The 23,532-nt window shown below is 42.5% G+C and overlaps 1 protein-coding gene across 1 annotated transcript in view; it reads right to left on the reverse strand.

Moving 5' to 3' along the window:
* Nucleotides 1–22,503, reverse strand: part of Gnaq (guanine nucleotide binding protein, alpha q polypeptide) — a 239,918-nt gene extending 217,415 nt beyond the window's left edge. Inside the window, exon 1 of the mRNA NM_001244052.1 lies at nt 22,368–22,503. Coding sequence (NP_001230981.1) covers nt 22,368–22,503 — 136 coding nt within the window. The remainder of the gene's footprint in view (nt 1–22,367) is intronic.
* Nucleotides 22,504–23,532: the final 1,029 nt, after the last annotated feature.

Raw genomic sequence — 23,532 nt, forward strand, 5'->3', positions numbered from 1 at the left:
AGGGTATAAGAAACTGTGTCCAGCAAGAGCACTAGATAGCAAGGAGTATTACTGCCATAGCCACTGCCACCGCCACCACGGCTACAATGTGCAAGATACCCAATCAGACAGGGACAGATGACTGCCTCCTGCAACAGAGAGACTAGTCCACAGCCAAGGATGGGCAGGTATCCCTTCTCTTGATCCCTCTATTCCTTTTATACCTATGTAGCTCAAACTCTGAGGTCAAATTGCAAACAGTTTTGGCTCTATACACGCTGGGAAAGTAAACAACGAAGTTATATCCAAAGTGTGAAATCAGGCCGGACGTTGGTGGCACACACCTTTAATCCCAGCACTCGGGAGGCAGAGGAGGCGGATCTCTGTGAGTTTGATGCCAGCCTGGTCTCCAGAGTGAGTGCCAGGATAGGCTCCAAAGCTGCACAGAGAAACCCTGTCTCAAAAAAACAAAAATAAATAAATAACAAAGTGTGAAATCAAATAAATTCATACTGAATGATGGGGTTACAGCAATACCGAAATCTGTACGTGTGCACATATGTAGAAGTGAACACGAGTGTGGATGCATCTATGTGGAGGTCAGAGGTCAGATTTGGGTGTCATTCCTCAGACTCCAGGGATTTTCTTGCCTCTTCCTCTCCAACATTGGAATTACAAGCACACGCCCAGCTTTTCACATGGATTCCCAGGGTCCTTGTTGTTGGCATGCTCCTTACCAACTAAACCATCCCCTCTGCTGTCTTTACTTACTGTGATTTTTTAGGCTTTAAAATGCAGTCAAGGCTGACCTTGAATTCATTATACTCCTGCCTCAACATCCTCGGTGCTGGGATTACAGGGTCCACACTGGCAATCCTGAAATATTTTACTTTTCCTAGTTTTCAGGGGGGTATGAACAATAGAGTTTGGGGGAGGGGGCAGTTTGTTGTTGTGGTTGTTGTTGGGGTTTTTTTGCTTTCTTTTTGTTTTTCCCCCACATGTAATTTCCTATGAAACCTATCCTAACAGGTAAATCTCCTTTCTTCTGGTAAGGAACTGGATAGGATCACAAACACTAGAAATCTAGGACTAAAGCTTAAATGAACTCGATCCCATAGAATAAGATAAAATTCATTATGAAATAAGTACTCACAGTAATGGAGAAGGGGAAAAATTAATTTAAAGAGATGTGGGAAAATGCAGAAAAACTGTTTTTATCATTTACAGGTCACAAACCACCAAACTAGCAACATGGAACTACATTGAGAAAAGTGAAATATATATCAGCAACTGGGGGACCAGCAGGAAAAGACAGAAAGAGAATACCTGCTGCAATCAAAATTGCTATAAACTTCCTGACATGATTTATTTGGTCTGGACTCACAGGCATCTTAGTTCAGAAGATGATACAGAAATGTTATATGCTCCAACACACACCATACATTGTATTATTTTCATGTATAGGGATTTTTTTCTGTTTAGAGTAAAACTAAGGTAATAAAAGATAAGCCTTGGTTTCTATTTCCTGAGAAATGATAGACAGAACTCATGATACTGAATAAAGACACTCCAGGAAGCATCATTAGGAAAACTGGGTATGTTCCAATGAGTTCCAATCTCCCTACATTTCTAAGGCATGAAGCCTGGAACTAATTACAAACAAACTTCAGATCCATGTTATGAAAGCTTTCTAGCAAACAGATAACTAGACAGAATTAATCCCACTGACTATTCAAGAAGGCACAAATTGAAGATATTACATAGGCAACTCAAGTATGAGGTGCAAGCTCGGACTTTAAAACATATTCTTAGTGGAAATTCTGTAATTATAACTCTCTGGGAAGGTCTTCACTTGTGTTAATTACAGTCATCAAAACTCAGAGCAGACTTCCTGGAAAGATGGCACAGTGCTCTTAGATGCAAGCCCCTTGTCTTGATCATTACATGCTGTACACATGTATCAAATTGCCATGCTGAACCCTACAAATATATACAAGCATTATGCTAATTAAAATTTTGCCAGGAAAATTAAAAAAAAAAAAAAACTTTGGCAGGGCATGGTAGTGCACACCTTTAACCCCAGCACTCTGGAGGCAGAGACAGGTGAGTATCTGTGGGTTCCAGGTCAGCATGCTCTATACAGTTGAGTTCTAGGATAGCCAGGGCTACGTGGCTAATGAGACTTTTTAAGGGGAAAAAAAATTCTATTCTTTAAAACAATTTAAAGGTGAAAGTTGAGAAAGAAATCCTCACTTAAGGCAACAATAGCTTAGGACTTAAGAGCAGACAGTATAAGTGGACCAGGCAGTGTCCACACATGTGCCTCTGCTCATAAAAATAAGACTAAGGGAAGCCTGTGGAAAAAGAATCTCCAACCCCTGGAGAAGCCAGTAACACCTGAATGGAACTCAAATCCCTACCTATCCTAATTGAGGGGGAAAGATGGTTAAGGAAAACTACAAAGTTAGCCCACTTCAGTCTTCCCTCAGAATCCACATAACTCAGGAACTAACTCTGCTTTGGCAAAGTGACCATCGAGAAGAAGGCTGTCTGAAACCATCTCCCTCTAAGTGAGGGAAACAGAAGGAATTAGGGCAAGAGTCAACAACATAAAGAAGTGAACTTCAAAGACGTACCCAGAGCTGATGCCAGTCTTCATGCCACTTTACTGAGAAAAGAACTAAAATTAAATGCATACCATGATCTCCCACCAGTAATAAAAGAAAGACATGAGCTCAGGACAAATACAGAGCCAAGTCAGTGAGAATCCACCCACCTTTTCTTGGACAAGTAAGCTGGACAAAATCTAGAACATTTCCTAAATGAAAATGAAGGCATGGCATAGAATATAGAAAAGAACCTTCTGGAACATTTACTCTAGAAAATGAAGACAAGCTATTGGTTCTGCTTTGTCTTTATCAAGAAAATTTAAGAAAATATGCACTGCTGGAACAGGACACTAAAAGAGACAGTAACTCTCAGAGATACAAAAGGGAATGAGAAACAAACACTTGCAAAAATTAAAAGGGAATTTGGAGGTAATATACAACAGGCACTTCATTCATTCAACCCCAAATTTCTGGCACTTGTTCTTTGTATGCCAAGCACTGCCAAGTGAGTGATACAGAAACTCTGAGCAAATCTCATGGGAAGGAATAGAGAGAAGCAACTAGAGAAGTTGACAGTTTGGGTAGAGAAGCCTCAGAACCCAGTTATAAATGATTGGTGTGTCTAAAGAAAAAAGGTACTATGACAATATAAGAAAAAAATCATACATTGGGGAAAATCCTTGAACTACAGGATAACCTATATATAGAATAGGGTCAGAGTATGTAGAGAAAAATAATAAGGACAAAACAGAGAAGCACAACCTGCTGACCCTGCTAAGCTCTCATGTTATAAAAACAAATATGAAGAGGCAAGTCACAAAGAAATATTCAGGCTGACTTCTTATAAATTCAGATGTCACCAGCCTGGTCTACAAGAGCTAGTTCCAGGACAGCCTCCAAAGACACAGAGAAACCCTGTCTCGGAAAAAAAAATTAAATAAAATAAATTCAGATGTCAGCAAACACTACAGGAACGTCTACCACGTGACAACGATGTGGATATAAAAAGAGATGTCATGTATGCCTCCTATACCCAAGCAAATCAGTGTAAATTACTTCATCTATGGACCCTTTATTTAAAAAAAAAAAAATCTACTTGGAGGTATCAATCGAGTCTCTACTTAGCATGCACAAGACCCTAGGTTCCATACCCAGCATTGGGGAGATAGATAATCAAAGAATATTCATTTAAACACATAATTCATGCTAAATATATTTAATACAGACAAAACACCTACAATAAAATTTCCAAAAGACACAAAACAATAAACAATATGTGTCCTAATATTTGGGTGAAATTCTTCAGACTTAACTTGCAATTATTTCTCGTGTTTATCCCACTATTTAACATGAAATCAAAATCTGAAGGAGTTCTTAAAACATTGTGAAAGTGTGTGAGCCCTACCCTATATAAGTTTAGGAAATTTTGTACAACCATCTTCCAAACAAGGATGACTGAGACTGCAGGCAGACTCAAACACTAGAGTGGAGCCTGCAGAGAGTCCAGATGGAAGCCACGGAAGAACAGGAGAGTCTGTAGCAGAAGGGCAGGCCAGGAAGGTTAAGACAGATGTGAATGGTCAGACAGCTGTTCCCACAGCAGGAACAGAGCAGAGGAAACACGGGTTAGCTCTGTGAACATAGAAAGTCCTGAAGCCCACTGACAAACATCTGTTATATTCAAACTAAGGTAATTCAGTTTTTCCAAAATTTAGCCACTAAAAGCCCATCGATAAAGCACAGACCTAAGAAAAATGCCCTTAGCAATTCACAGTTTTACAGTTTTTAGACAGTTCATCATTCCATACATTCACTGCTGTCTCTGAAAAGACTGCTACAGAAATAAAACTTGTGTAAATTAAATGTGTTACTGTTAACACTCACCAGTAAGATGTGAAGAATGGTTTTATGCCTTGTACTGCCTGTATGTTTACAATAAACAAGAGGAATAAAATGCATAACACAAATAAAACACCAGGAAATGTAGAAAACAAAGGTAATACAGATCAGGGGCCACTAAGTTATGGCCAGAATGTGTTTTCACAACCAGAGGTTTATCTGACTACAGTCACAGCAATTCATTAATGAAGTACTTATGTCTGAGCTGGGTAGTTCAACAGAAACCACACATCCCACCCTCAACAGGACACTGGAATAAGTGAACAGTGACCCACTACTGGCTTTGGTGACTGTCTGCTTTACTGTACATGGGGAAACATAATAAAACTATTTCTTCTCTGAAGCTGACAAACTGGGAAGTAATGTGCATAATGCTACTGAAAACTATATAGGGTTCCAAAACATTAACTTAAGATTAAAATTAGACTGCATAGCCAAGAATGAAGCCACATCTTTAATCCCCATACTCTGAGGCAGAGCAGGCAAATCTCTGTGAGTTCCTGGCCACTCCTGGCTACAAAATAAAACTCGGTCTCAAAAACAAAAGAAGAGGGAAGGAGGAAAAAAAAATCCAGATTACATCACTTCCAAATTATCAACATAGAAAATACAACAAAAACCTTGTACAGGACCAGAGGATAGCTCAGTGAGTTAAGGCACTTGCTGCCAAGCCTGATGACCTGCCAGAATCTACAAGGTCCAAGGAGAAGACTTGGCTATCCTTTGACCTCCACACACATGACCTCACAAAATTAATTAATTTTAAAAACTGAAAAGTTAACAACAGTAAATAGAATAGAAAAGTGTGGTGGCACACCCCTTTAATCCTTGCCTCAGGAAACAGAGACAGATGGAGCTTGAGACCAGCCTGGTCTTCACAGTGAGTTCCAGGCCAGGCAGGACTACACAGTGAGACCCTATCTCAAAAAAAAAAAAAAAAAAAAACCAGAAAAATATTTTGTAGTTCTAAACACAGGCGTTCAGTGACCCACAGAACCGACGATGAGGTACTGTGGCTGTTGTGGAGATGTAGTGTGAAAAAAAAAAAAAAAAAAACCAGAAAAACAAAACAAAAAGAATAGTTGAAAATGAGAGAAAAACTCGATGCAAATGTAAACAAAGCAACACTCAACACTTGTGAATTCACAATCTAAAACTATCCATAAAATTGATTAAATACTAATTCTCATGGGCATTTTTATCTCAAAACAGGATACTCACACACATTAAAAGCAAAAATTCACGGGCGTTGGTGGCACACGCCTGTAATCCCAGCACTTGGGAGGCAGAGGCAGGCAAATCTCTGTGAGTTCGAGGCCAGCCTGGGTTCCAGAGCGAGTGCCAGGATAGGCTCCAAAGCTACACAGAGAAACCCTGTCCCGAAAAACCAAAAAAAAAAAAAAAAAAAAAAAAAAAGCAAAAATTCCTAGAAAAAGGAGAAATTGACATAAACACTAAGCTAAAAGATTTCAGCAAATATTTAGTATTTGGCAAGTTCAGAACTTAAATGAGGTAATCAGTGACAAGTATAAGTAATACAAATGAATATACATATATTTATTATACATATATACATATGTTTTGTCCATAGAACAAAAATCAATTAGGCTATAACAAGACCATATTCTGTCTAAATGACATAAAACAAGGAATAACTAGCAGAACCTAAAAAAGATCGCCATCATTTGGAACAATTTAAACTATCTTAACCATAGCTCAGTAACAAAAAAGAGCTTAGTATCATGGCACATTCCCCAAAAGAAGCTAAGGTAGGGGGACTGACACAAGTTCAAGGACAGCCTGGACTAGACATCTGCCATGAGACTATCCCAGAAAACCAAAAAGTATAGAGAAAGTGACAGTGAATGTTGTAATTTTCGAATATCTGCCAAAAGATAACAAGGAAAAGAGACATGCAAAGCCTTCAACAGCTCTAACTTAAGTCAAGAAAAATATTAAAGAACTGAAGGATTTTAATCTGTCAGAGAAAAAGTACCACACTATAAACCTAAAGAAACAGAGCAAAGGGAAATGAGTAAGGATGGGTACCAAGAGCACCCAAGGGCCTCTGACAAAGTGCTGTGACATATTCAAAACACTACAACTAGAAGTCAAGCTGTATGTAAAGGTTCCACCTGCAACTCCAGCACTTGGAAGGCTGAAGCAGAAGATCAGGCTGTTCAAGGGCAGCCTGGGCTACAGGAGACCCTGTCTCCAGAAAACTGGGGAAGGAAAGTGTAAGAGAGAGGAATAGAAAGGGAAGAGGAGAGGAGGGAGGGAAGGATGGAAAAGGAGAAGGGGAGAAAGATACACATGAATGTGTAGCAGTGAAGAACTTAAAAAGGGGAACCAAGTCCACATGATAAAATCATAAACACAGTAGAGGCTAATTTGGAGGCCAGCTTGAGCTACACAGCAGATCTGAGTCTCATTTAGGCTAATGGAATGAGGAGTTCTGTTTCAAACACAAAACAAAAAATCCAGAGCCCTGATACCAGATCAAGTCAAACCAGACCAAACTGGACTAAAAGCTTACATGCAATGCCTAAGTAAAGCTATAAAACTCTCAGTACAACAGGAAGGGAAACGTTCATGACCCTGGATTTTAGCCATGGTTTCTTAACATCTGACACTGAAAGTGGAAGCAACAAAGAAAAAGCTGACAAACTGGGCTTCATCACAAGTAAAAACTGCTCTGCTTAATTCAATAGCAGAGCCTGTTGGAAGTCTCTCAGCTGTCTGTCATCATCCTCGTCGTCACACCCCACCCCCCTACACACACCTGTGGAGTTTTTGTCTAGGGCGTCCTTTCAAAGTTCTAGAAATGCACTAACAATGTTCGAGTTTAAAGTGATTTTTAAGGCGGCTGTAATGGTGCACACCAGTAGGGTATGCTGAAAAGGTGGCAACTACCACCAAAGGCCATTTGAAAAGCCATACAGAAATCTACTACTGTAAAAGCTTCCTAAAATACATACATACATACATACATACATAAAAGGCATCTAAATGAAGTCACCATATAATGGAGTAGAAAAGGCCCCAAGTAGGTATCTTATGACAGAAAGTAAAGCTCCCAGTGCCAGGAATGGGTTACATCATGACCAAAGGAGTCCCACAGAATACTGTCCCACCACCACCAAAACATAACAGGTTATTGCCAAGGCAATTAGTTTTTCTTCACAACCTGATGGGAAGACCCTACTGACGAAGACAACGCTCACTTATGTCATCAAATACAGAAAAGCTGGTCTGGTGCCTAACTAAGAAGCTTCACCCTGCTGACTAGTGCTCATAGTGCTGGCAGATCTACACACACTACCACAGGAGAAAAGAAATCATCACTTTTATCCAGCTACAGGCCCTCGGACCTACAACAATGACCTGGATGCAAAATACACTGCTATAATAGTGGCACAAATGTTATGGGAATAACCAACCACTTTCTAAAACCTGAATCTAAGGTCCACTCCATGGGATGGAACCCATACCTGGAACTGAAAAGACTCTATAGGTCATGGGCCTTGGGAAAACCGATTACTATTATTCTGTCAATGGAATACAGCAATAAAAATGTCTCCTATTACAGTACTCACAGATCAGTACTTCAGTCAATCATCATCACAGAAGCTGTTCCTTGCATTAAGTGGAAATTAATACAGAGATCTACAACTGAACAATGTATAGAGAATGAGAGACTTTGGAACACTTAGTCCTAAACAGGATGCCTTCATCAAACCCCTCCCCTCAAGGATCTATGCAGAAGGGGGTGGTGGTGGAAAGCTTCTAAGAAACAGAAGAGATTCGTGACTCCAAGAAAATAGTGTCTTGTAGAACCAAAAGAAATTATACACAAAAGAACTCACAAAGACTGTGGTAGCAAACACAAAACCTGCATAATTTTAGCCAGATGAGGTTCCAACATGAGTGAAGGAAGTGGACATAGGGTTCCACCCTAACCAAGAAGCTATTTGTAACTGATACCTGCTGGCAAAGGGAAAGTCAGTTTTCTATAAAGGAGTGTCACTGAGTATACCAAGCAAACCCCAGCGCAGGTCCCACACTCAGGAGTAGTTGGCAAACATAAAATGAACTCCATGTTTTTTTCTGTATAGACTTTTCTTTCATTTTGTTTTCTTGTTTTCTGCCTTATTGGTTTGTTTGATTCTCATTCTTGTGTTTTGTGGTTTGCTTTTATTTTGAGAGAGAGAACACAAAGCTGGGTGGGTGGGTATTGAGATGGGAAGGATCTGGGAGGAGAAGGGGAAGAGGGGAAGAAATATGATTGAAATACATTGTATAAGAAATATTTTAAATAAAAAATAAAGTGATAGTGCATTTGTTAGGGTTTTTGATTTTGTTTTTTTATTAGTATATTTTGTAGGCAATTTTGAAAAGAATACACAGACTACAACAGAAACCTGTTCAATAAAGTGCAAATAAATACAAGATCATTTTAATGTCTGTCAATCAGACTGACATAAATGGTCCAAAGCAGTAACATTGCCAACAAATATGAAAGCAACCCCATGTATACACTTCTGAAAGCAGGGTCAATTGTTAAATAAGCCTCTCACTGGCTGACAATCTTATGCCAGGAACTCAGCCTGAAGGTGGTATCCTAGGAGTGTACAGAGATGCAATCCCTACAGCAGCCACTGCAGCACTGCTTATAAACTGTCTTGATGGAATCAAAGTAAAAATTCATCAAGTACAAACAGTGATACTTTGGTAAACAACTAGCTCTCCAGGGGCCTGGAGAGCCCTGATTTGTATAGCTTTCTCCAATTTCTGTGGTAAACACTCCTCCCACAGCTAATCTCAAACTGCCAAAGTGAAGGCACTGGGTTTTGTAAAGCTGAGATGAAATTTGTAGAACTAGATTTTATGAGCTGATGCAAACTAGCCACTTCCATAAGACTCAAATGCACTGGGGACACGGGAGCTCTCTGGGTGGAGGACTTGCCCAGCATTTGCCAGGCTCTGGGTTCAACCCAGATAGCTCACGCACATATGCACACACACAAGCATGCACTCATGTGCACACACACATACACACCATCCCACTACAATGCTAAAAAACTATTAATTGTGATATGAAAATTTTATATTAACCTAACAATATCTAGAACATATCATTGAATAATTACATTTTGAACAGCTTACAGACAATGTGAATTACATGCATACTTCATTTCCATATTCAAAAATAACCATACAAGAGTGACAATAACACTACACTCAATTTAGTTTGTATATATGGCAATGGCAACAAATTGGATTTTCATGGGGTACCTTAGAACACATTAAGATTTTCATTTTGAAATAGAATATACCAAAAGATCAACAAATTTGGCTTGATAATAATTTTTAAAAACCTACTGAATAATACAAAACAAAGAAAAAAACAACAGGGAGGGATTAAATCAATTTCAGTAAATATGACAAAAAAATCTGAGTTTATTCATCTGCATGCTTGGAGCATATAAATGGGCAAAAGAAATGAAGAGACAAAAAAAAAAAAAAAGAAAAGAGCCAGGCATTGGTGGCTCACGCCTTTAATCCCAGCACTCGGGAGGCAGAGGCAGGCAGATCTCTGTGAGTTCGAGACCGGCCTGGTCTACAAGAGCTAGTTCCAGGACAGCCTCCAAAGCCACAGAGAAACCTTGTCTTGAAAATCCATAAGAAAAAAAAAAAAAAGAACACCCAGAAAAGGGTCATAGTTCTTATGTTATACTGGAACATTTTGGATATCTATGGATTAATTTGTTTCATCTTTTCAATTATGTATGAAAAAAACTACTCATTTCTATAATTTCATGATCACTGAAAACAAACAAAATATAATTAAATAACAGAATGGACTGTCATTTACTCAAAGGTTAACATAAAAATATAATTTATTTAAGGACATAAGAAAACTCTCAAGTGAGAAAAAATGTTTTTGTCTCAGACTTGAACTTTGTATTAAATGAAATAGTTTTTTCACTACTAAATTTTTTTTGCTGTTTTAAAAACAACCAAAGTACTTGAAAAAATACTAAGTGCTCACTTCTAGTTTAAAAACAGAAAAAAAAGAATATAAATTCAATACTAAAAAGGAAGAATAGTTGTAATAAATATGTATAGTATGTAAATATAGCCGGGCATTAGTGGCGCACACCTTTAATCCCAGCACTCGGGAGGCAGAGGCAAGAGGATCTCTGTGAGTTCGAGGCCAGCCTGGTCTCCAGAGTGAGTGCTAGGATAGGCTCCAAAGCTACACAGAGAAACCCTGTCTCGAAAAACGTGCGTGCGTGCGTGCATGCGTGCGTGCGTGCGTGTGTGTGTGTGTGTCTGTGTATGTAAATATAAAAATGTAATTGTGTGACCACATGACTTGGGCCTGACTGATGCAGAAGGCATTAATTAACTAATCCTTGGAGGATACACTGTAATCTGAGGAGCAATTCACAGACTCTGGGGATTTAGAAAAACCCCAGAGAAGACTCAGTTCCCAGAGTATGCATGGTCTGGAGCAGAAGGAAGTCCTGTAGGAAATAGGCTTCTCAGAGGTCTTTGGTGAAAAGGCATTTAGAGTTGGAAAGTTTCTCTAAGGAAATATACATAAAGTTTCATCATATTCTCCAATGAAACAACACTTTACTGTGGTGATATTTTATGATCTAATAAAGCCTGCCTGAAAATCAGAGTGCAGAGCTAAGCCACTAGTCAGCCATACACCTAATTTAGAGCTAAGCCATTCAATGGTCATAAAGGCCAGGCATTGGTAATACACACCTTTAATCCAGCACTCAGGATACTGAGGCAGATGGATCTCTGTGAGTTCAGGGCCACCCTGGGCTACATGAGAGTGCATCAGTCTACAAGAGAAACAGAGCTGGTGCCCTTTATCCCAGCACTAGAGAGAATATAAGGAGCTCAGTGCAGTCTCAGTGAGTCAGAGCAGCAGTGCAGTCGGGAACGGTGTGGGGTTCGGTGGATCGACCCTTTGGTCAATCTGAACACTGGTAGAAGTGAGAACTCTCTAGTGGCTGGCTGCTTTGTTTATCTGATCTTCAGCTTGAACCCCCAATATCTGTCTCTGTGTTTTTAATATTCGTACTACACTTTACCAAGAAAATGCTAGGTGCTAATCAGTATATGAGAAAAGTTATGGGACTTGTCACCATAAGAAACAGTGTCTGACATTCTAATCATTTCTCAGGGAACATCCTAAATAGTCCAACATAAGAAACCTAAGAATGAGCACTAGGAAAGCAGAGACAGGTAGATCTTTGTGAATTTGAGGCCAGCCTGGTCTACAGAGTGAGTTCCAGGATAGCCAGAGCTACAGAGTGAGACCCTGTCAAAGAAGATAACAACAAAAATAGGTATGTCCATAGAGCATTAGTCATTGGACACAGCAAGGACTTCCCCTCCAGACTCACTGCTGTAAACCAAGAGTTTGCTACAAGGAGTCAGCTAAGGCAAATCATTAGTTCCGTCAGAAAATGAAGCATAGAACTGAAGACTGACTTCAAGTACCTTTTTGTTCTAGAACTACAGTTCTTTCAAATTATTCATTGTTTTCAAAATACATTTTCCCATATTTTGAGTCAAGAAATCCCATTCAGTTGGGATCTCAGTAGTGCAGCTCCATTTTCAACGCTGGTCTCAATTAGAAACAGACACTGAGTACTTTTTAAAAATGTTAGGGAATAGCCTGGCAGTGGTGGTGCACACCTTTAATCCCAGCAGAGGCAGGAGGATCTCTGTGAGTTTGAGGCCAGCCTGGTCTACAGAGTGAGTTCCAGGGCAGCAAGAGCTGTTACACAGAGAAACCCTGCCTCAAAAACTCATGAGACTGTAGATTTTAAAAAGAAAAAGAAAAAAAAAAAAAAGCCTATGATAGATTTGAAGATGAAGACCCCCTTGATAGACTCTTCTCTACTAAAATTTTTAAGTTCTTTCTGCAAAACATGCCTGTATCTGAATATCAATCTGTCCAGCAAGAATAGCTCATGATACTGCTTATCTTCTTGTTGCTTTGGGCAACTGAAATGTGTTCTGCTCTAGGAGAAGCAAGCCAAATAAAAGCATTTCCTGGACAAGGGTGGCTCAAAACACACAGGAGAGCAGAGTTCTCAGAAGAAACATATTTTTAAGCACCTCACGGATCTGACAGAAAACAAAAACTAAGAAAAGCCATGGTAGAACCAGGCTGCAAACTCTTTTTAAATGTGGACCATTCTTTGCCAGACTCTGCAGTACTTTAGCTCTGAACCGTGTACACCTACTTTGCACTGTGTGACTGAAAACGTAGTCCTCCCATCCAACCAAAGATTCCTTGACTGCCCACCTCCCAACTCCCCACTGAGGAGGGAGAATAAAGACCAAGAAACGCTGTGGGGGGCAGGGGGGGAGCTGGAAGAGGAAGCAGCACTTGCCTGCTTCCTGATGGAGGCCACTGAGCAATAGGATAGACATTTCTCCTTTGCTCCCCTGCCTCCCTTCCAGAGCCTGGTGAACACAACAACAGCACTCTCTGCCTTTCCACACCTTGGATCCCATCTCTATTCTCTGCCTGGTCACTATTCTTGCCCTAATATTGTCCAAATACAAAGCCAAGAGCAAAGCCAAGAGCATGATGCTATGATACTGAGAGGACAGCAGGCTGAGGAAAGCAGGGCTTGCCACCGTCAGTCACCAGCCTGGCTTCCCTGGCAGTTTCTGGCTCTTCTCAGTTTTCCCAAGACCTCAGTAAGAGCCTTGCTGGTGTTTCTTTGACCACATCTCTTCCAGAGATGCAGACAAGGGAAAAGGAAGTTGCCCTAAGGTTCCTCTTAACTATGTACATGCCAACTAGAATGGTAGAGGTCATAGCATCAAATCCATCTGAAACAAAAAGGTATGAAATTCTTCATATATCCCTGCCACGGATATTTTTCTGGATATACTGTAAGCCCCAAGAAAAGAGGGGCAGAGGGATGTGATGAACACCAGTGCTCTGCTTACTGCTGCATCTCTCCTACCACCTCCAAACACAAGAGAGCCCCGATGTGTTCCTCATTGGAATATGAGGCCTCAACGCCCACCTCACCAGCCCACCTGTCATCACTCACAGAAAATGGCAGAGTTGCACTTGGGAAACAGATTATTTGTAAACTAGTAGAAGCAATGCTTAAAGCCCAGTGGAACAAAAACAAAAGTAGCAAGTCAGAGGAAGCTGGCAAGGGTAGTTAAAAAAAGACCCCTGCCTAAAGAGAGCAAGGCACCAGCACTGTCTCTCCAGCTCCACCCCTGTGCCTCCCAGGATATCGCCCTTCCTGTAGGAAGCAAGAGACCCATGCTGATATGACAGAAGGATTTTGATACCACTCTCTGTGAAGACACAGCTCCTATCAGCACCATGCCAGGCAGGCAGCAGGAGGGAGCACTGGACAGCTAAGGCCTCACTCTCAGGCCTTGCTTACTGAACATGAGGACCCCCCCACCTCTCCACCCCTCCCCAACCCCAACCCCACCCCACCCCCAGCAATCACCAGCAGCAGGACTGCCTGTATCACACTGAGTTACTGCAGCAAGGAGAGAGAAGATCCAAGCTAGTCAGCAAGAGGCCCACCAGACTGGCAATGCTTCCTGTAAAGCTCATGAAAGGAGAGGGGTACCCTCCCCACTCCCAAATACTCAGACCCCTCATCCACAGATGAACTAAGACAGAAAGTAATTGAGGTCCAAGGTTACAAAAGAGAAGGGAGTTTCTAAGTTCACGTGGTCCTTGGAGATCTCATTTAATTTCTTCATTCTCCGTTATAGAAAAAAACAAACTAAGCAAATGAACAGAATTACCCATTAAGATCACTCTATAGGGGAGGGAAAAGAAAAATAATCAAGACAAGTAAGGCAGGAATACTGACTGCCTTTTTACAGGTTGGGGGAAGATATACATTAACTATTTCAAAATGCACCATAATGGTGTTTTATTATTTCACAAAGCCAATCTGCCATTGTTTCAAATCATTGTATGACTTGTCAGTTCTCAAAAATATGCCACAAAAGCTACAGAGTCCTGCAATTCTTTTAAGGACAAACTATGAACAAGAATTAAAGTCATCCTGTATTATTAGAACCAGTCGCAGGAAATGGGTCATCTCTCTAGGACAAGAGGAAAATTGCATCCGCCATGTGCAGAAAGAACATACACTGATTATAAGGCAAGCATAGTGAGGTACAGACCTTAAAATATCAATTCATGATGCGGAAAAAAAAATCATTGTATCGCTACCTTGAAACACACACACAAACACATACCCCTAAAAGAATGTACCCCAAACTGACTGGGCCTAACAAAAACACATCCTCCCCAACGATCTGTGCGGAAATGCAATCAGAAAAGAGACACTATAAGGCTCTCAATTAGCTGAGACCAGAGTGTTCAAAGCACTGCATAACAAAGACGTGCTGTTACTCCACGCATGCCCACAGCCCAGAGGACCTTACCATTCCAGCAAACACACGGCATCCTATTTGCAAACCCAGCAGCCCATTAGATTACCCTGCACTGGCTCACTAGCTCTCTGCTGGTAATCATGAACCAATCTCAAGTCCCTGCCCTCTAGAAAAGGAAGGAAAAGGGATTTGGCATTCTATTGGGTACCACAGTAAGAATTACAGAAAAAAGCCAATCATCTTTACTCGATCACAGACCCCTTTCTTTTAATGCACCGAGGAGGCAGCTAACTTCACACACAGCTCACGACCACATGATGTCTGACAGAAATGGGAAGTTCTCCAAGTCTGAGAAAATATGCACACAGCAACATTTAGGATCCTCACAAACATCAAGAGAAAATAAACATGTGGGGGTATTCATAAGGGGTGTGGTACCAAAGGCTGGGCAGAGCACAAGCACCTCTACAGACAGAAAGCTGCAGCTACCAGGTAACAAAGGTGGCAAAGAGGCCACTGATGACACTGCTGCCCCTACAGCAAAGACGTGTATGAAAAATAAAAAGGAACAAAAGATATTCTATTTCCAGCTTTTAACAAGTAATAACAAAAAAAAGTCAAGTAGTTTTGAAAGAGGCAATTCATTTGTGTTTTCAGTTCTCCAAGGGGGGGGGGGGGGTCACAAGGCTATCTCCATGGAATATACATACTGGGTCCTAAACACACTCTTCCTGTAGCAGAGCCAAAAAACTTCACTTCACCTCTTTCTCCTTAATTTGTGGATCAATTATTGTTCCCTTCTGTGAGGTTTCGAGAATATAATGACATTAATAACACTTCAGATCCCAACCACACCACAATCCATTAAACACTTATTTGAAACTACTTTGTTTCTAAGGCAATCCGACTGGTCACAACCCAAGATTAACCCTACAATAACTGTGCTTGGAATTCTGAAATTTCAAAGGTCCTGTGTGGCTAACAGCACTCCACCAGAACAGCTGCATCTACTGCTTTCCACCCTGAAGCAATGTGACAATGAAACATTCTCAGCAGAAAATGGATGGGAAGCCATGAGGCCACAAGCATTCCACCTCTAAAACACAAGGCCTCTTACTGTATGCCCTAGGTGGGCCACAGGAACGGAAAATGGAGAACATATGGACAATACCCACTGGGGAAAAAAAGCAAGAAATCTGCATCTATTCCCTCCAACTATTCTGCTTTCTTGTGGGAATCCAGCTGCCTCCATATCCCTAGTTACTGAAAATAAAGCCAAGGTCAGATAAGCCATGCTTGCTGTGATCCTGGGCCACCATCTTTGCCACACAGAAGCTTCCATTCCAGTAGTTTTTCAGTTACCTGACTCAAAGAAATAATGAACATTAAGTTAGGAATTCACATTCTCCAGACCAGCCACTTTCCCTACTTGTGTGGACTCCAGAAAGGCTCCCACGACGGTCCACAATACATTTGGCCTTTTCTTTTGCATGATGAAGCAACACAAAAGCGAGCAAGGTGACATCGGCAACAACCAAGAAACCTGCCTGGAGACTGGGTCCTTCCTGTTGGCACATAACTAAGCAACAATTCAGGTAACACACAGCTCTGCACACAGACCTGCTTAACATTTCTTCATGTGGAGAGCATCTGATAGGTGGCGATTATTTCTTAATATATGACTGGGAAGAAAGTCTGGACATAAAGTTTATTTTCCAGTAATTGGCAAGCATTTGTTTAGCAAGTGGGTGTGCTGGATCTTCATAATTTTACTTATGAACAATGCTTATTTTGTTTTTTAATACTGAACTATAGAGGCTGGAAGTGAGGTGTGGCTCAGCAGTGAGCACATGTTTAGCACACATGGGTCCCTAGATTCAATCCCCTGCACCAAAAAAATAAAAAATAAAAGCTTTTAGCAAATATTCCGTGCTGACTTCAGAAATGACAGCTAGGTATGAAGGCTAACCATAGGCCTAACTAACATGGCAAATTCAGTCTGGGGCTCTCAGTGCCACAACAACTGTTTGTTTTTCTGTGTACCCACTTGGGACTCTAATTCATCTTGTCAGTATGTGTAGGTCCTTCTGCCATGCTGCTACTCATTAGATAAGAAATCAGTCAGATGTCTACATATCAGTGACATGGCAAATCAAAAGTGACCGTGGAACATCATTAGTAACTGCTGCATTCTCAAAACAGGGTCCGGGTCTGAGAACTGCTGTTCTTCGTGTTACTCCATTCAGCAAAACAAGAGAAGATGCTCTGTTTACTGTACAGTTACTGCCACAGATTTAATTACCAACAATCACACGTCTTACCTTCTATTGCTATTTCACACTTCCCAAGGATTAATTCTGCACAAATCTTAATGATTACCTAACAGCCACTGTAGAAGTTTCCCTTTGAAAATCGCCACTGCTTGCCTCTTAAGCCAGGAAGTGAGTTTAAATCTGATGCTACAAATATATGCATCCCTCTCAACCCAATATGCCAGGTCTGCAGGAGACAGCCCCTCCGCCTTCTTGAGAAAACATTCCCAACCTGAAAATGGCTTCCCTCTCCCAAGACATCCCCTTCACTCTCTATTTTCCCTCTTCAACCCCAATCATCGTTCCACTAACATCAACACAACAACAGCTCCCATCAAAGAGAAGTTGATGTGGATTCTGGAAGCAAAATCATCCTGGAAAACCCTGTTCATTTTTTCTCAATATAAAGATTGGCTGGATCATGAAGAAAAATCTTTTCCCTTTTCTGCTAAGTTTAGCGTAGCACACATAAGCCTCATAGTTATAAAGGCTGTTTCAGATCCTTAAAAATTCATCTGTAATAAAAAAAAAACTATATTTATTGAGCATGTCTAGAAAATGAACATAAGCCACCTTGTAAACGGGAACTGGGCTAGTATTTCTAAATAAAAAAGAAGCTACCAATTTTGTTTGTGGTAAACAAAATGGCTACTAAATTGTTCTTCTGGTTCCCTTTTCAACCCCTACATACAAAATTTGAACAGATCCACACAGAGTAACTTCACACAGAAAAACCTTCAGCAGGGTTTTAATGTAGTTCAAAACTCTCTGATGACGATCCACAGGCATAAGACAGGTACATGACAGATAAGGATAGGAAATCTGCACAGCTCCATGAAAAAAAAAAATCTTACTCTGAAGGCTGTCAATCAGAGCTATGGCTTGGATTTCTAAGACATGTTTCCATTTCAGCATTCAGATATAAATACCTTTACTTTTCTGCTTTTTGACTTTTTTCCAAAGGAAGAAATACATACAAATAAATCTTGATTTTTAGAAACATGTTCAACACTTTAAAAACAAAAGGATTAAAAAGCATTAAAAAAAAAAAAAAAACTGGTCAGTCTTTACAGCAACACCATATTTTGTTATCTCCAGGGCAGGAGGTTCAGGGCAGCCAACCCTGACAGCTACTAAGGGGGAATTGGAAGAGTATTTAAATGTGTACAAAGCAATACTCTCTAACTTAGGTTGTACAGAGCACCCACTCCCAGCCTTTCAAGTCCCTTCTTGCTTTACACTTGTAAATTCCAATACAAATCCCAATTCCTAACAGTCGGCACTTAACCGCTGAAGTTTCCATCATGTCAGTGTATGTATTAATTACAAAAATCTGTTTGATCATCTAAGAAGGAGTATTAAAAATTCACTATGATCAATGTATCATGGGAGAAAAACATCCAATAAAATATTGATATGTGTAAACTAGTCTTTATATGATAAACAGTAATCAAAGTATAGAATGGCCTGGTTTTTTTGAAATTTACATGCTATAAGCATGACTGACCTGGGCCTAAAGGTGCAGACCTGTTATCTTAGCTGTCAAGAGGATAAAGGAGAAGGATCCAAACTCAAAGCTTCCTTAAACAACTTAGTGAAACCTTGTCTCAAAATAAAAAGTATGAAGTTGGAGCACTTGCTTAGCAAGTGTGAGATGCTGGATTCAATTTCCAATCTCAAAAGCTGTTCCCATTCTAACATACCCGGCACAAACACAATGCATTGCACAGACATCTAGGACCCTGGGATGCATGGTTCAAAGAATTACACGTAATTTTTTTCAAGATCACTAAATTACTTATTCAGCAAGTATTAAAACCACTCTTACAGATACAGTCCTAGAAGCTAGGATTTAGTAGTAAACAAAACAAACACAATTCTACCTCACAAGCTTGCAGAATGGAACAAATAAAAAAATTAAATATAATTCACTTTTAAGGGTCAAATACATACATTCTTCCATATAAGACTGACATAAACGCTGTCTGTTTTCAATAAGAGGAATCCATAAATAAAGAGTTTGCTAATTTGATGACTAAGGTCGACAGAGTAGAGATTTTAAACACACATAAAACAACAGGCTACTGGGGAGAAAGGTAGTATCTTCAAGGAACTGAATAAAACTTTCCAGTAAGTATGATCCCTAAAGCATTCAGGACCATTTGTTCCTCAGAAACTTGAAGAGAAATCAATAATTAAATGTTGTAACCTATGTATCAACAACAGAAATATCTAATGAATATTTGTGATGTTTCAACTCTAAAGGCAAGATATTAAATATCAAATTCCTTCTAGTGTATTCTATATTCCATATAGAATACAAAGTTCTGTTTCAGGGGTCAAAGAAAACCAACACTAGGATGAATGAATTAAAGAGAACAAGACAAAAATTATGAACTCTTACTGTGATGAAATGTCAGAGATCACTCTTCAAGAAGAACGAAATCAAAATGGGTAAGCAACCATAGAATAAATACAGAGCACACTGGCATAAGTGCTGGATTATTACTCAAAAGAGCCCAAATTTTAGTACCACACTTGATTACCTAGTCAGATAACCACTGTTTTGTGATACTGCTATATTATTAAGAAATAAATAATTATGTGAACAATGAATTACATCCCTGTGGAGCAAACCCTTTCCATGAATGTCAGCCTTGAACAAAAACTTACTTTGAAAACAATTTTACACAGAATTTCATCACAAGGGTGATCCCTCCATGTAAATGAGTGACCAATGATGAAAAAAAGAACTTTAAACAGTGAAGGAATACATTCTGTCATCTCTTCTGGCTGGGGGTTGGTAAAATGAACAAAAGAACTAGGAAATGAAGGCTACTCACAAAGCAAGACCAGGAATTCCCCAAAGGAGCCCCTCCCCAAAACCCTCCCTTGTTCAAATCAACACTCAGTTCCTGGCTAAACTCATAAGCCAGTAAAGTCACATCTCCATATACACATACGAGATTTACACTTAGTATCTGTCATGACTACACAAATAGTGTGGGTACTGCATATGGGAGAGAAGCCTATGTAGATTGAGAACAATAATGACTGTTAAAGATATCCAGGGCTCCTGTTTCTGACAGATAACTATGATTTTTTTAAGTGCTGCTCATGAATGTAGGTGTTGAATAAACAGCAAATTTTTCTACCGCCTCTTACAGTCTGCCTTTGATAGGTAAGGTGGGGCTGTGTGAAACCTTGCTCAAATATATATTAAGTGGGGGGGAGGGCAGCCACACACTTATACCTACCACTTTTTTAGCAGTACAACTATAGGGTTTTTTTCCTCAGCAACCATTTCCAAGTTCATTTTTTAAAGCATGATATATTATTAAAATACATAGCATGTAATTAAGTATCTCTGTAAGTGTATTCCCCTCTCAGGCATTTAAACCTAAGCCCTTTGACAAACCAAACTCATAGCTGCTGGGAAACCTCGAGCTGTCAAATTTCAGGCAAATAAGTTTGGTTAACGAGACCTCAAATGCCCTGTTCCTAGCTAAACACAAACATATGAAGACTGTAAACAAAGGAAAATTAAAACCCAGGTCTCAGAGAAAAATCTCTAAAATACATGTCTTTCCTCTTAATTGTACACTGGAACACTGTATATTTATTCCACTTGCCCTTGCTTTTCCCTTCTCAAAAAAAAAAAAAAAAATCAAAAGGCATCCTTTTTTTCAGCCATGAGAAGTAACAGAAATGACAAGGGTGGACAGGCTTAACTTATCCAATTTTCCCATTCCCCTGGCTCCATTCCTCTGAAACCCACCTTCCCATTCTGCCCCTTGCCTTCTGTTCTTTATGAGTATTTCATATTTGCACATTTACCTCATTGGATTTCAATATGAAGACTTAAGGCAAAGCAAGGAGACAGCACTGGTAACCATTTGTGATTATATTTTGCTCCTGATTGTAAGCGATCCAGTACATATGAGCAGTTCAGTCCCAAAGGTAATGGGTTCCTGGAGCCAGCAGATTGAATGCCCCAGATTACAAAAAAAAAAAAAAAAAAAAAAAAAAAACGGGGGGGGGGGCTTCTCAAATCTGAACTAACAATGCAATATCCTTTTCTTAGAGAAATGTTTGAGAAGCGTTATTTTTACTCGTACAAATAAACACAAGTGCAGACATTTTTCAGGCCTGTTCCTGCAAAGCTAGCTGTTCACGCTTCCTACCACAATGGCTTAGACTTATGTCATGCTTGCTTGTTCGTGAACCCTGATCGCTTGATTCTGAACATTCTCGCAGAGATAATAATCAATATAATTCTTATATGAAAACAGATTTTTCTTGCTAACTTCGTGTTCACTCAGAATGCTAGGTTGTCGCTTTTTGGTTTTGTTTTTTTTAAACGAGATTAGAGGAAAATTTTCTCGCATTCTTCCCGTTTTTCTTGGAACCCAGATGGCAAGATACTAAAATGTCCGTTTGAAACAAAAGGTTTCTGTTTGTTTCCAGGAGAGTAACTAGAGGCTGTGCTGGTTTCCAGTAGAAACTGCAGTGAATTCAGGCATACATCTGGGTCGCCTCATTAAACAAAAGATACCCATCCGCTGTCAACAACCACACAGTACAACCCTCCCTGATCCTTCATCTTTCTCCGGAAGGAATGGTGCAGAAGAGACGCCTGTCACCATCCACTGGCCAAGCAACTCTTGTGGGGTCGCTTCTCTCGGTGGCCTAGTGACTACAGTAGAGCACATTTGGGCTAGCCTTCCCGCCCCGCCCCTGCCCAGTACATTAGCCGGGTTTCTGTGGGGCGCCGGCCGCGGCTTCCACAAGCACCTTTCCTAGCAGAATCCAGTCCTGAGTCTGCTCCCCGTTTCCACCCTTCCCTCTCCACCCCACAACGCGCCACAATGGACGCTGGCGGGCCACCGCACACACGCCATCGCCCACCCGCGCCGCTCGCGCGAACGCTCAACCGTCCCGCAGACGCGGCGCACCGAGCTCTCGGCCCTGACTGACACCGAAGGCGCACGCCGCGGCTCCGCGCTGGGCAGCCCCGGCCCTCGGCCCCTGTGGGTGCGCGCGCGCGGGTGCGGGTGCGGGTGCCGGCCGGGGGCGCGCGCGGGGGGGCAGCGGCGAGCCGGGGCGGGGGGCACACGGGCCCGAGGGCCGCACTCACCCAGCAGCAGCAGCTTGAGCTCCCGACGGGCGTCGCGCTTGTCCCTGCGCAGCTGCCGCTCGATCTCGTCGTTGATCCTCCGGGCTTCCTTGGCCTCCTCGCTCAGGCAGCACGCCATGATGGACTCCAGAGTCATTCTTCCGAAGTGCCTCGCTGCAGCCCCGCCGGCGCCCTGCTCACACGCGCGCACACACACCCTCCGCCCTCGCTCCCCCGAGGCAGCGGCGGCCGCGGAGCCCCGCCGCCCGGGCGCGCGTCCGGAACGAGCTCAGGGGAGCCGCGGGAGGACGACAGCCGGGCCCGCAGCCCAGGCGGGCCGGGGACGAGCGGGGCCGGGGGGCCTGGGGCGCGCGAAGCAAGGCCGCCGCGCCCGGCCGCGCTCACACGCCGCCTTCCCTGGGAGCGCGCGGCTCTCCTGGAGCCCCGCGCCGCCGCCGACGCTGCCCTAGGCTGTGCGCCCAGCGGCCCGAGTTCATCCACCGAGGCGGCCCCGCAGCGAGCGACCGCCGACGGCTCCGCGCGCCCAGCGCGTCCGCTCCTCGCCGCCGCCCGATTCGGCTCCGGGCGCCCTCGGCCTGCCCGCGCCCACTCGGCTCGCGCGCAAAACCGGGCAGCCGGCCGCCGCGCGCTCCCCGCCTCCGCCCCCGCCTCCGCCGGACGCCCCACCCGGCCCGATTGCCAGGCGCGCCGCGGCTGCTCAGTGCTCGCCCTCCCCCTCGCCACACACACACATTTTCTCCTTTCTCTGAACTGGAGCACAGATCCGGGAGGGAGGGAGAGAGGGAGGGAGGGAGGCAGGCGGCGGCGCGGGGAGGGCGGGCGCAACGCAGGGGGCGGTGCCGCGGCCCCTACTGGACAGCTCGCGCGCTGTTTGCTCCGCCCCCGATTGCTCGCCCCGCCCCCGGCTACCCGCCCGGCTCCGCCGCCGCCTCCCTCCCCTCGGGCTGGGCCGGGGCGCGATGGTCACCGCCGCTCGAGCTGGGCCGGCTGGCGGACACCGACCTTCGGCTGCCGCGGGCCTTTGGGGCGTGGTCGGCGAGAATATGGCGGTCTCGGCCTGCCCTCCGGCCGCCGGCGCCGCGGGAGCCCTACGCTGTGCTCACGCGCTGCTCCTCGGGCTACCCTGGAATCCTGCTGCCCTTTCCTATTTCTAAAACGCCATTGG

This window comes from Cricetulus griseus, chromosome 3, assembly GCF_003668045.3.
Source record: "Cricetulus griseus strain 17A/GY chromosome 3, alternate assembly CriGri-PICRH-1.0, whole genome shotgun sequence".
NCBI classification, from domain to species: Eukaryota; Metazoa; Chordata; class Mammalia; order Rodentia; family Cricetidae; genus Cricetulus; species Cricetulus griseus.